Source organism: Solanum lycopersicum, chromosome 6, assembly GCF_036512215.1.
Source record: "Solanum lycopersicum chromosome 6, SLM_r2.1".
NCBI lineage: Eukaryota > Viridiplantae > Streptophyta > Magnoliopsida > Solanales > Solanaceae > Solanum > Solanum lycopersicum.
Window position 1 is genome coordinate 20,380,105 of NC_090805.1, and position 12,194 is coordinate 20,392,298.

The 12,194-nt window shown below is 32.4% G+C and overlaps 1 protein-coding gene across 1 annotated transcript; it reads left to right on the forward strand.

Annotated features, from left to right (window-relative positions):
- Positions 1-8,308: 8,308 nt before the first annotated feature.
- Positions 8,309-11,861, forward strand: LOC138349268 (uncharacterized). Its single transcript, XM_069299587.1, has 7 exons — positions 8,309-8,350; positions 8,397-8,450; positions 9,026-9,172; positions 9,716-9,909; positions 10,167-10,410; positions 11,203-11,484; positions 11,694-11,861. The coding sequence occupies exons 1-7, from the start codon at positions 8,309-8,311 to the stop codon at positions 11,859-11,861; spliced, it is 1,131 nt and encodes a 376-aa protein (XP_069155688.1).
- Positions 11,862-12,194: the final 333 nt, after the last annotated feature.

Below are 12,194 nucleotides of genomic sequence, written 5' to 3' on the forward strand. Positions count from 1 at the left end.
TCCCTTTCTAAAAGAAGGCATCACCGCTCATAGGTAATTTATCAGTGCTCAGTATAAAGTTCCATTACATTAAACTCATACGTCATGGAAGTTGGATTCAGGTATGAAGACATCATAGCTAAATATATAATTTCTCATCTCATCATTAGTATTAAATATACATTAATATGAATACTTTCGTTATAGTGTTCATAGAGACTGGTCTCTTCTTTACTTTACACGCTCATAGGTGAGTATGTTTTTGTAACTTTACACGCTCATAGGTGAGTATGTTTTTGTAACTTTACACGCTCATAGATTGCTCTCATCTTTCTCATTTTCCTCTTATCATGTTGTCACCACATTCACTAACATTAGCACATTTTCTTTTTATAATTAGTTATCCCTTTACATGAATGTTGATTTCTTTTTTATTTTCTAGTGTTGACACTACCATTATGGAGGCCTGCTTCTAGATTGCGATTTTACTTACTCTATTGATAACTGGTCATCCTTACTTTACATTGAGTAAATGTGAATTATCCTTACATATCATCCTTTAGTGTTAATAAGGTTGGCTCACACCTTCTAACACCTTCATACATGAGTATTCTTTTAATATAGTAGCTTATGTGTAAGTGAGACATGTCTTACTTACTTTAAAACCCTTTCTAGTTACTTACTTACTTTATACCCCTTTATTTATGTTATAAAACACGTTATTTACTTACTTTTGTGAAGTGGATTCATATCATCTTTCATGGACGATGAGCACTTCATTCAATGAGTTTCGTGAGTTCATATGTCATTCTTTTAGAGAATGTAGGTAGTTGTCCAATGAGTGGCATGCCCTTTATTATGGGTTAATTGAATTCGCTTAGAAGTGATTATATTATCATTTGATACACTAATTACACATGATTGGCATATGATTAGTATTGGCCTCAACCTATGAATATTAAACTACATAACCATTTTTGTTGGCATGTGCGAATTATACGTAGGTTCATTTTTAAATTTAATATGTATGAACCATAATCTAATCTTTTAATTAAGTAACATAATATTATACCCATTTACATGCACCACTTTTAGACAATGTATCGTTAGACATTTTATTGGCATACGATTAGTGTTGGCATAAACAATTGGGTGTAAATTACATAATCTTCTTTGCTTGCATAGGCCAATTTTAAATTCTTTAATTCTTGGTTGGATATGTATATTATTCATTCGCTAATATTATAAATATTTAACATAATATTATAGACATTTGGATGCATCCATTTAGGACAATGTATTGTTAGTCATTTTATTGGCATAAGACAAACAATCACTCAAATTATACTTTCATGAAGATCTTTTTAGCCAACCTTATAACATAACTTTAGGCATAATATTTTAAACATCTTGGACAAAATAGTATTAGAATTTTATCAATATAACAACTTTATAAGTCATATTAACAGCTAATATGCACAACAGACCGTAACATCTTTATACATATCATTTTCAGATATTTCATTAACATAGTATCATTCTGTTAATTCACATTATAACACTTATCATCAAACCAGTCCAATAAATAGGTTCATTCAATCATAATTTAATTAAAAACCATACACATTAAGATCATCCATCTCCACATATCAATAAAATGATTTCTAACCTATTAAACATTGAAATCGTAACAAGGATACTAGGGAAAGGAGTTTGAAAAGAATAACGGGTAACAACCCTAGTTTTCAAGATCTTTAAAACATTCAAACGAAAGTTCTCTTGGAGAAAAAATTCCAGGAGAGAAACTCATACCTTATGTAGAACTTAATCTATAAATACCACCTTGAACAAAACTTTGAAGAAACCTTGAAATTGCCCTAGAGTAATCGATAAATTTTCTTCCTTTTCTTACATTCGTTGCTTACTATTTTTGCGTCCTTTTTGTCTATGAGTTTGAAAGTGATTTTTAGGTTTAATAACTGCTCTTGACTCATTCAACTTAGGTTTTATTAATTTTATTAAATAAATTAATTAAGTAATTACTAAAACGCTACGCCTAAGTTGACTAAAGATAGGAGAACATAACTCTTAGTCAAATCAAGAAATTGGTGTTGACTATGGTTTTGGTCAACATTTTAACTTTATATTAAATAATTAATTACTTTGTTTAATTAAGTTAGGGACCTATTATGAGTACTAAATTGCGCCTAAGTCATTGGAACTATAATAAACCCATTAGGAAAAATTTAGGTTAAGTAATAGGATGTTTCTTCAATTATACTAGGTTAGTGTAAGAATTTTGGTTTGACGCCTTTAACTTAATTAATTAAATGAATAATTTAATTAATTATGTGACTTATAATAATTACTAAATCACCCTTAAGTCGTTATTACCATAACTAATCCTTTTGACCATTCTAGGTTAGGTACTAGGTTGTCTTTTTCTTGTTTTAACGAAAATCTGGATATTGCTTTGTGATTTTGGTTTTGCCCCATTAAATTAAATAATTAAGTTTATAAAATAATTATTAAAGTATCGTAGGGTTATTACTAGAGTACCCTTAAGTCGTTAGGATCTTAACTAACTTTATTGACCATCCTAGGTTAGTTACTAGGTTTTCCCTTTCTTGTCTTAACCAAAATCTATGAATTTTCTTTTTATTTTCGGTTTTAGCCATTTTAAATTAATTAATTAATTTTATAAATTATTTAATAAGGTAACCAAAGGGAATTACTCAATTACCCCTAAATTGTTAGGACCATAATTATCATTTTGGACCATCCTAGGTAAGGTACTAGATTGTCTCTTTAAATAGTACTAGGTTAGTGTCAACCCGGTTTTTGGTCCTAGGTTTTCGGGTGAACTAATGGGTCTAATTCGGTTAGTCCTAGGTTGATATTTTTATTTATTGAAGTATAATAGATTCTATTATTTGTAGGGAGGTTAGGCCTCACATCGAGTAGTCCCTTGTGCACATTTCCCCCCCTAACTACCTTAACAAAATTCGGTTAGGGTGGTCCCCTCCTTTGCCAGCTTCTTCACATGTAATGCACATGTTCTTGCTCATAGTTTTGTTGCATTTTTATTAACTTACTATTGTTTATGTCTCATTTTGTAATGTTTACCTATTGTCTCAAGGACCCTTACAATGTCCTTAAGCACTTCTTAATCTACATAATCATTTTAATTGATCATGTGCTATGGTATCTAAGTTTTACACTTGGATGCCTCATACCTTTTATGTGAGAAACGGAAAATAATTTTTTTTAGCTTGATGTGTTTATTTTAGGTACATCACTTAAATAAGCTCATTAACATTTAGAAAAATTGGCTTACACCCTTTAAGCAAATATTTTCTATTATGCCCAATATTGTGCTTATTTGGGCATTATATAGAAATTGTCTAACACCCCTTAGCTAATTTTCTATACTATGTGCAATATTTCTCAATATTTGGCATTTGAAGGCCCATATATACTCATTACGCATTCTTGAACACCTATTGGGCTCTTCCATAGACATTTATTTTTCTAGAATTTACAGGTATCCCCCTTACCTTGACTTCTCACATTAGGACAATCTTTAACAATATGGTCTCCTTTGCCACAACCATAGGAACTATTAGTCCCAAAAATACATTCACCCACAAGTTTCTCACCACACTTACCACAAGTTAGTCTTTCTCTTGGTGGGTCAACATTTCTCCCCTTCTATGGTTAGGATTAGAACCTCTATCATTAAGATTCTTGAAGATATTAGAAGGAACCTGATTGGAAATCTTTTCTTGAACTTAGGTTTGTCTTGAACATCAAGCCTACTCTTAGAAGAACTATTTACAAAAGACCTTGCCTTCTTAGCTTCTTTATTGTTCTTCCTTAGATGACTATCTTCAACTTGTTGATCTTGAACCATCAATCTAGATATATCTATATTGTCATGAAGCATGGCTGCATAACATTCTTATTAATGCTCTTCGGACGCGTCTGTTAAAGAACGACTCATCTCATCTCTATTATTAGAAAGCAAAGAGGAAGCATATTTTGATAACATAATAAATTTAAGGAGTATTCCTTAACACTCATACCTCTTGGACGAAGGTTGATAAACTCATCTACCGTAGCTTCCCTTTTCTCCCTTGGGAAGAATATTTCATGAAATGCCTTTTTAAATATCTCTCAAGTCACGGGACGATCTCCTAAAGACGGATTATACTTCCACAGATTGTACCATGTTTGAGCCACATCCTTGAGTTGATTGGAGAAGGATCAACCTTTTCGATAGCATTCACCCACATGGTAAACAAGATATTATATACCTAATCAAGAAAGTCTTGCGATTCTTCATTAACTTTTGATCCAAAAAACATAGGAGTATTCATCCTCGTAAAATCTCTCAAACGGCTAGCCATTGCACTAGAATGTTAATTCACTCGAGGAACAACCTCTTGGTATCTTGTGTTGTAATGGCTTGAGCTTGAGTACTGATGGATTGGTACATTAGGAGAAGCTCTTCCATCACATCAGCATCCATTATTACCATAGGATTGACAGGAACATTATCATTCACAACAGCTTGTATTTGACGACGAACTTGATTGCCTCGGTGAATAACTCCTGTATTCGCAATCTTTTCTCCTACTCTTGTCGCGTTTGTCCTTCTTGTGTTCATATCCTATAACCACAAGAAAGGGATTAGATTCTAAATGGAACATATTGTAAAAACTCTAGAGGCACAAATAGGATTACCAAGAAAAGATAATTTTGCTGATCATCATATAGCCTCTCATCCATAATTGTGGCGCACTTCACAATCATGAACAAGAAATTAGGTTATGTGTTTTAGTGAGACATTGATCCTAAACATATTAAACCTCATTCCATGATACTAAGTTTGTCACATCCGGAGAGTACACCGCAGATGTAACCGGCGTTGTCATCCTCTCGCAGGACTCAAACAAGCCTCTTAGCATTCGTCATAACATGTAATCAATTAAAATTTGTAGGAAATAAAACACTCTAAATACTATGTGAAGTATACTTAAATATCATAGTTAACATTCATAACAGCATACGATATTCTAAAAGCTTGTTTCACGTTTATAAAACCATCTATAGAGTATTAATTTTGACTTAGCCAATAAATAGTCATTATTCCATATAGGCCTTAATACAAAAGAATCCAAAGAATATAAATTGAAACAATATATTTTTAATAATTACTTAAGTTTCAAAAGCTCGAATATGAAAGGATAGCATCCCCGAACATGAGGACCGACATAGACTTGGAAGAATGAGTTCCAAGCATCTTCAAATCGACCGTCTTCATCTTAAGTGGCGGGACACTATAGTTGTAATAATATAAACTAATGGGGTTAGTACGCCACATGTAGTATGTATGGGAATTTGCATATAACATTGATGGTCATGCATGAAAAAGGATAATTTATCATTTCTTTGGAAAGCATACTAAGTCATATGAATGTCTTCAATGCACATACCATAGAACTTGTCCAAGTTAAGGATTTCATCAACATACAAGAAAAGACATATTATCATAGAATCATGTTAAAAATCCATATTCCATAGATCATATAAACATAACATACAAACCACTTACCAATGATCTTATCACCAACCTACAAGGGTAATTACCATGTGAAGCTTCATAACCCCACACAACCAAGTAGGTAAGATAGGAGACCGTAAGTTAAATTTTTGTTGATATAATCTATAACATAAGTAGTCATCACCTCATAAAGCAATATAGACCATTAACTTGTTTATTAAGGTAAACAACTCTATATAAGTGTAACAACATATATCATAAGTATCATACCTTTCATGTTATGATATTACATAAGACCATCTCCTAGGACTTCCCTTAAAGTCAACTTGTGCAATGTTTAGATAGAGTCTCTTACCCCTACGTATAATAAGTAGACTACTTAAGTAACCCTATCCAATTTAAATTTACTTTTCTTTCATTTTACATGAGGTAACATTCGCCTTAACCAACATTAGACCAGGTGAGCTAAACATGGAATCTGGTGTCATAAAATCCCAAACTGAAAGAAGAGGTCTACCGGCAAAAGTAGAACCAAACATGACATAGCTTTCTAGGTGGATCCACCTGCTAGTATCCTATGGTTGCAACATTGTTCAAGAATAAGGATATGCATTAGAGACCCATAGTTCAACATTACATTGCAGATTCTATCTCTAAGTGTCATTGTGAGCCTACCTTCCATCTAGGGAAGGTACACCTCTTGAATAACCTTTAAGTTGTCTTTTATCATAAACTTATCAGATGTTATAGGAGATTAACTGCTTGTAGAAACATGATCATGAGATATTTTGGATTATCTGAGAATTTCCTTTTTGTAATAACCCTTCATATGTGAGATTAACATAACATAATCACCTTGTGTAAAGAATACATGAGGATATCATAAACTTGCATTTCCGTATTCTTGTCATGATCTCATATTTAGCATGTTCATAGCGCAACATATATTCACAGAAATATCATGCATTCTTTTTTAGCAATCATGATTCATAGGCTAATATAAACATCGTAGAGAAATCACAACTTTAGAGGACTTACCACTTGTTTCAAAGTACCTTATTGAAGAACATACATTCAACTTATAACTTTCATAACCATAACGTAGTGAAATACTCAATATCATAGTCAATACCAACTCTTCAATTCATATAAAAAATCAATTCATAATGCATGATAGGGGAACGGGTCATTAAATAGTTCATTCAAGTTTTAGTTCCAATACCAATGTTTCCATATAATTAATTAGTAGATACAACCCAACGAAGACTAATATTTAGGGAGAGATCATGTATCACACTATATTCAAACATTATTCATAAAATTCATAAAATTCGTGTGAAATGAACAATAGAAAACCATTATTTTTCATCGAAAATCATAAATCATTATTTAGGAAGAAAACCTGTTGTGTAGAGTAAAACTGTAGAATTTGAATTTCTTCAAAATTATCATTAAAAGGACCTATTGGGGAAATGAATCCAAAGAGTGCAAACCCCCTGACTTATAGAGGAATAAAAAATAAAAAATTATTGGAAACATCAAAGTCTTCGGCTTCTTCACTAAGCTTTTCTTTTACTTCAATGGAGTTTGGAAAAGAGAATATTTCTTGAGAGAGATGGATAATTGCGTTTGAATCTGATTAAGACGTGGAAAAAGTGGTCTAAAACTGACCTAATATCCTTATATAGTAGTACTATAAAATACCCAAAAGACCCTCCACTTAAATGGTTCTTTTATTAAGTTAAATTACAAAATGCGACTTTTACGATTCTTGGAAGTGTTTGCAAACGTCGCATGGCCAATTTCCTATATTTTTCTTATTTTTTTGGAATGAGGTAGTGAGGTGAGTTGCAGATTCTCATCAAGAGGCTTCCTCTCGATTCTTGAGGCAGAGTGCCTTGTGAAGGTTGTGCGTCGCGCACCACCTTCTTGAATGTTGCTCACGCAGGCTGTTTTGGTAGTCTGTCTACCCATGTTAGAGTCATCCTAAAGAACCCTTCAGGTTGGTCTTAGGGTGTCTTTATAGGACATTTGAACGCTTTGTAATACATACTACCTATGCAAGGTTTCTTTACAAGTCATGGACTTCAATTTACACCTCGAAACCTTCACTAAAAATAGGGACGTCAACTAGTTCAAATTAGCTAGTTTTGGGTCTAACCTTTTCCAAATGAACCTATTACATTAATATAGGTCGTGAAACATCCTTTTATGAATTATTAATAAGGTTAATCTCTAGTCTAAGTCATGGAATTTATGGTGTGTTATTGAAATTCATGCAGATGTTTACATGGACGTTCAAGCTAACGTTTAAGTTGACATTGATGCTCATGTTTACGTTCATATTGACACTGAAGTTGACATTTATATTTACCTTAAGATTCCTCTTCACATTAACATTCACGTTCATGTTCATATTCATGTTGACGTTCACATTGATGTTGACATTGACATTAACTTTTGTGTTGACGTTCACATTTACGTTGATATTAACCTTGACATTTACATTTACATTGACATTCATATTGATGTTAAATTTCACATTGGCATTGACATTCATATTGACGTTCACGTTCACTTTCACGCTCAGGTTTACATTCACGATGAGTTCACACTAACATTTACGTTGACATTCATGTTTATGTTTATATTGAAGTATATGTTGATTTTGACGTTAGAGTTATTGTTCACCTTGATGTTTGCATTTACATTGACGTTCACGTGAATGTCTATGCTGATGTTTACATTCATGTTGACGTTAACATGCACGTTGACCTTTATTTTGATGATGATGTCGACTTTCACGTTAATTTGATGTTGACGTTCATGCTGATGTTTACATTCATGATAGGATGATGTTTACGTTTACATTGACGTTAAAGTTGATATTGACATTGATGTGGAGGTTTATATTGATGTTGGCATTGATTTTTAGTTTACACTTACGTTGACATTAGCGTTAACATTTACATTTATGATGAAATTCACATTCAACTCATGTTAAAGTTAACGTTAACATTGATAATCATGTTGATTTTTATATTTACGTTGACGTACACATACAAGTTCATGTTTCAATTCACATTGACATTCCTGTTGAAGTTTATATTGATGATGAAGATCACTTTGATATTGATATTGACTTTTGCGTGAACATTGAGAGCAACGTTCACATTCACATTGACATGATGTTCATGTTGAAGTTCACATTGACGCTAACATTCATGTTGACGTTAACATTGAAGTTCATATTAATATTCACGTACACTCTCCCATTGATGTCTAAGTTCATATTGACGTTCATGTTGACGTTTATGGTAACATACACATTGATATTTTCATAAACGTTCATCTTAATGTTCACATTGATGTTCACATCGACATTGACATTGATATTGACATTGACAATAATGTTTATATTTATGTTGACGTTGATGTTCACCTGAATATCAATTTTTGTATTCACATTCATGTTGACAGTCACTTCACGTTGACATTCACATTGGTGGTCATCTTTATGTTTACGTTGACCTTCTCATTGATGTTAAAATCGACGTTCATGTTTACGTTGACATTCACGTTGACGTTGACATTGACATTTATGTTAATGTTAACGTTCACATTCACGTTCGCGTTTATATTGATGTTCACGTTCAAATTCATGTTTACTTTCATGTTTATGATAATGGTTACATTTACGTGACATTTATATTGACATTTATATTGAAGTTTATGTTAATGTTGACGTTCACATTGGGATTCACCTTGACATTTACATTGGGATTCACCTTTACATTTACATTGATGTTGACTTTCACATGAACGTCGATGTTGATGTTCAAATCCATGTTGACGTTCCCATGCACATTGATGTTAATGTGTATGATAACTTTTTACCATACGTTGACGTTCATGTTGATGGTTATGTTAACGTTCACGATGATTTTACGTTGACATTAATGTTTAAGATGACGTTTACATTGATGTTGACATTAACGTTAACATTGATATTAACACTGACATTGATGTGTAGTTTACATTCACGTTCATGTTATCAATGAATTTTATGTTTATTTTGACATTCATATTGAACATCACATTTAAGTTAACATACACCTTCACAATCACGTTGACATTCACATTGAGATTGACGTTGACGTTCACATTTAGGTTCACGTTAACGTTCATGTTAATGCTTACCTTGACATTCATGTTTGGTTTTACGTTGACGTTGATGTTGAAGTTCACTTTAATATTGACATTGACATTTTGGATGACGTTGACACCGATATTCACATTTACATTGACGTTGACATTCATGTTGATGCTCACATTCAAATTGACGTTCAGATTGAAGTTCATGTGCACTTTCACATTGACGTTTAAGTTCATATTGATGTTCACTTTGATATTTACGTTGAAATTCACGTTAACTTTTACATTGACGTTGACATTGACGTTCATATTAACATTGACATTGAAGTGGACACTGGTATTGATGTTAATATTGACATTAACGTTTATGTTGATGTTGATGTTAACCTAAATGTCGACATTGGTATTTACATTCAAGTTGACTTTCACTTCACATTGGCAATCACATTGATGTTTTTGTTGACAGTGTTTTTGGCATTCACATTGACATTAACATTGACGTTGACGTTGCCGTTCACATTAATGGTCATGTTTACGTTGATCTTTGCATTCACTTTAATATTCATGTTTATGCTTATGTTTATGTTGACGTTAAGTTTTATGTTTACATTGATATTAACGTTGAATTTGATGTTGACATGCACACCAGTGTTTATGTTGACATTCAATATGAAGTTTACATTGACATTGACGTTTACATTAATGTTTACGTTTGACTTCACATACACATTGATGTTCACATTCTTGTTGGTGTTCATGTTGACGTTCACGTTCATGTTGATATTGAAATTCACGTTGATGTTGATGTTTACGTTCACGCTAGTCTTGATGTTCACACTAATGTTTATGTTGACGCTTACTTGTTTACACTTATGCTTACATTCTCGTGGATGTTGATGTTAAAATATATATTAGTTTTTATGTTCACATTGATGTTTACGTTGACATTTACGTTTATGTTGATGTTGATTCTTATGTTTACTTTGACAATTATGTAGACATTAACATTCATGTTGATGTTGATGTTGATGTTAACTTTGATATTTATGTAGAAGTTAACATTCAAGTTGATGTTAACGTTCATGGTGACATTCAAGTATACGTTTATGTTGATGTTCACGTTCACACTCAACTTGAAATTCTTGTTCACTTTAATATTAACATAGACGTTCACGTTAATACTTTCATTGAAGTTCATGTTGACATTCAAGTTTACGTTGACATTTACATAGACGTTCACATTAACGATCAACATTTATGTGGACATTGACGATCACGTTCAGGTTGACATTAACGTTGACATACACATTAATGTTCACTTTTACGTTATCATTCACATTCACATTGGTGTTTACATTTAAATTTACGATGATGTTGACACTCATGTTAATGTTAACGTTCACATTGACATTGACGTTGACACATGTTGACATTGATGTTACATCGATGTTCAAGTTGACGTTGATATTGACGTTCACATTGACATTCAAGTTAACATTAAGGTTGAGGTACACATTGATGTTCACGTTTATGTTGATGTTCACGTTCATAATTACATTAACGTTCACGTTGATGTTGAAGTTAATGTTTGTGTTAACATTTTTAGTGACATCCATGTTCACGTTGATGTTGATGCTCATGTTGTCGCTTGCGTTGTTGTTCACGTTGACGTTCATATTCATATTATTATTCAAGTATATGTTTATATTCACATTCATGTTCACGTTCACATTGATTCTTACGTTGATGTTGACGTTGACGTTGATATCCAAATTGACATTCAAGTTTACGTGTACATTTATATTCACATTTGGGTTCACGTTGAAGTTCACATTCATGTTACTTTTAATGTGACGTTCACGTTTACGTTCATTTTCATGTTTATATTGATAGTTACCTTTACGTTCACGTTTATATGGATTCTTATGTTTAAGTTGACGTTGACATTTACGTTTATGTTAACATTCACGTTGACGTTCAGAATGATGTTTAGGTTGACATTGATTTTTACATTCTCGTCTACATTGACGTTGACGTTTATGTTGGTGTTGACATTTGCATTGACATTCACCTTGATGTTGACATTGACGTTGATGTTCACACTGATGTTTATGTTGACGTTCATGCCGACGCTTATGTTAACATTGAAGTTCACGAATGACGTTGACGTTCACATTAAATGTTTACAATAAATTTGACATTTACATAGACATTGACATTGACATTCACATTCATGTTGATGTTTACATTTATGTTCACACTGAAGATTATGATGTTGTTCACATTGACGTTTACACTAAATTTGATGTTGACGTTGACGTTCACGTTGATGTTGAATTCACATTTTTGTTAACGTTCACATTCACATTTATGTTGATGTTGATGTTGATGTTATCATTGACGTTGATGTTAATGTTTATGCTAATGATGATATGGATATTTACATTTATATTGACACTTATGTGGACGTTGATGTTCACATTCACTTTGATGT

Coding starts and splice junctions, on each gene's coding strand:
- LOC138349268 (XM_069299587.1), top strand. CDS start 8,309: ATGCACGTTGACCTTTATTTTGATGATGATGTCGACTTTCAC. Junction 8,451..9,025: donor ATATTGACATTGATGTGGAG/GTTTATATTGAT, acceptor TCATGTTGACAG/TCACTTCACGTTGACATTCA. Junction 11,485..11,693: donor ATATCCAAATTGACATTCAA/GTTTACGTGTAC, acceptor AATGATGTTTAG/GTTGACATTGATTTTTACAT.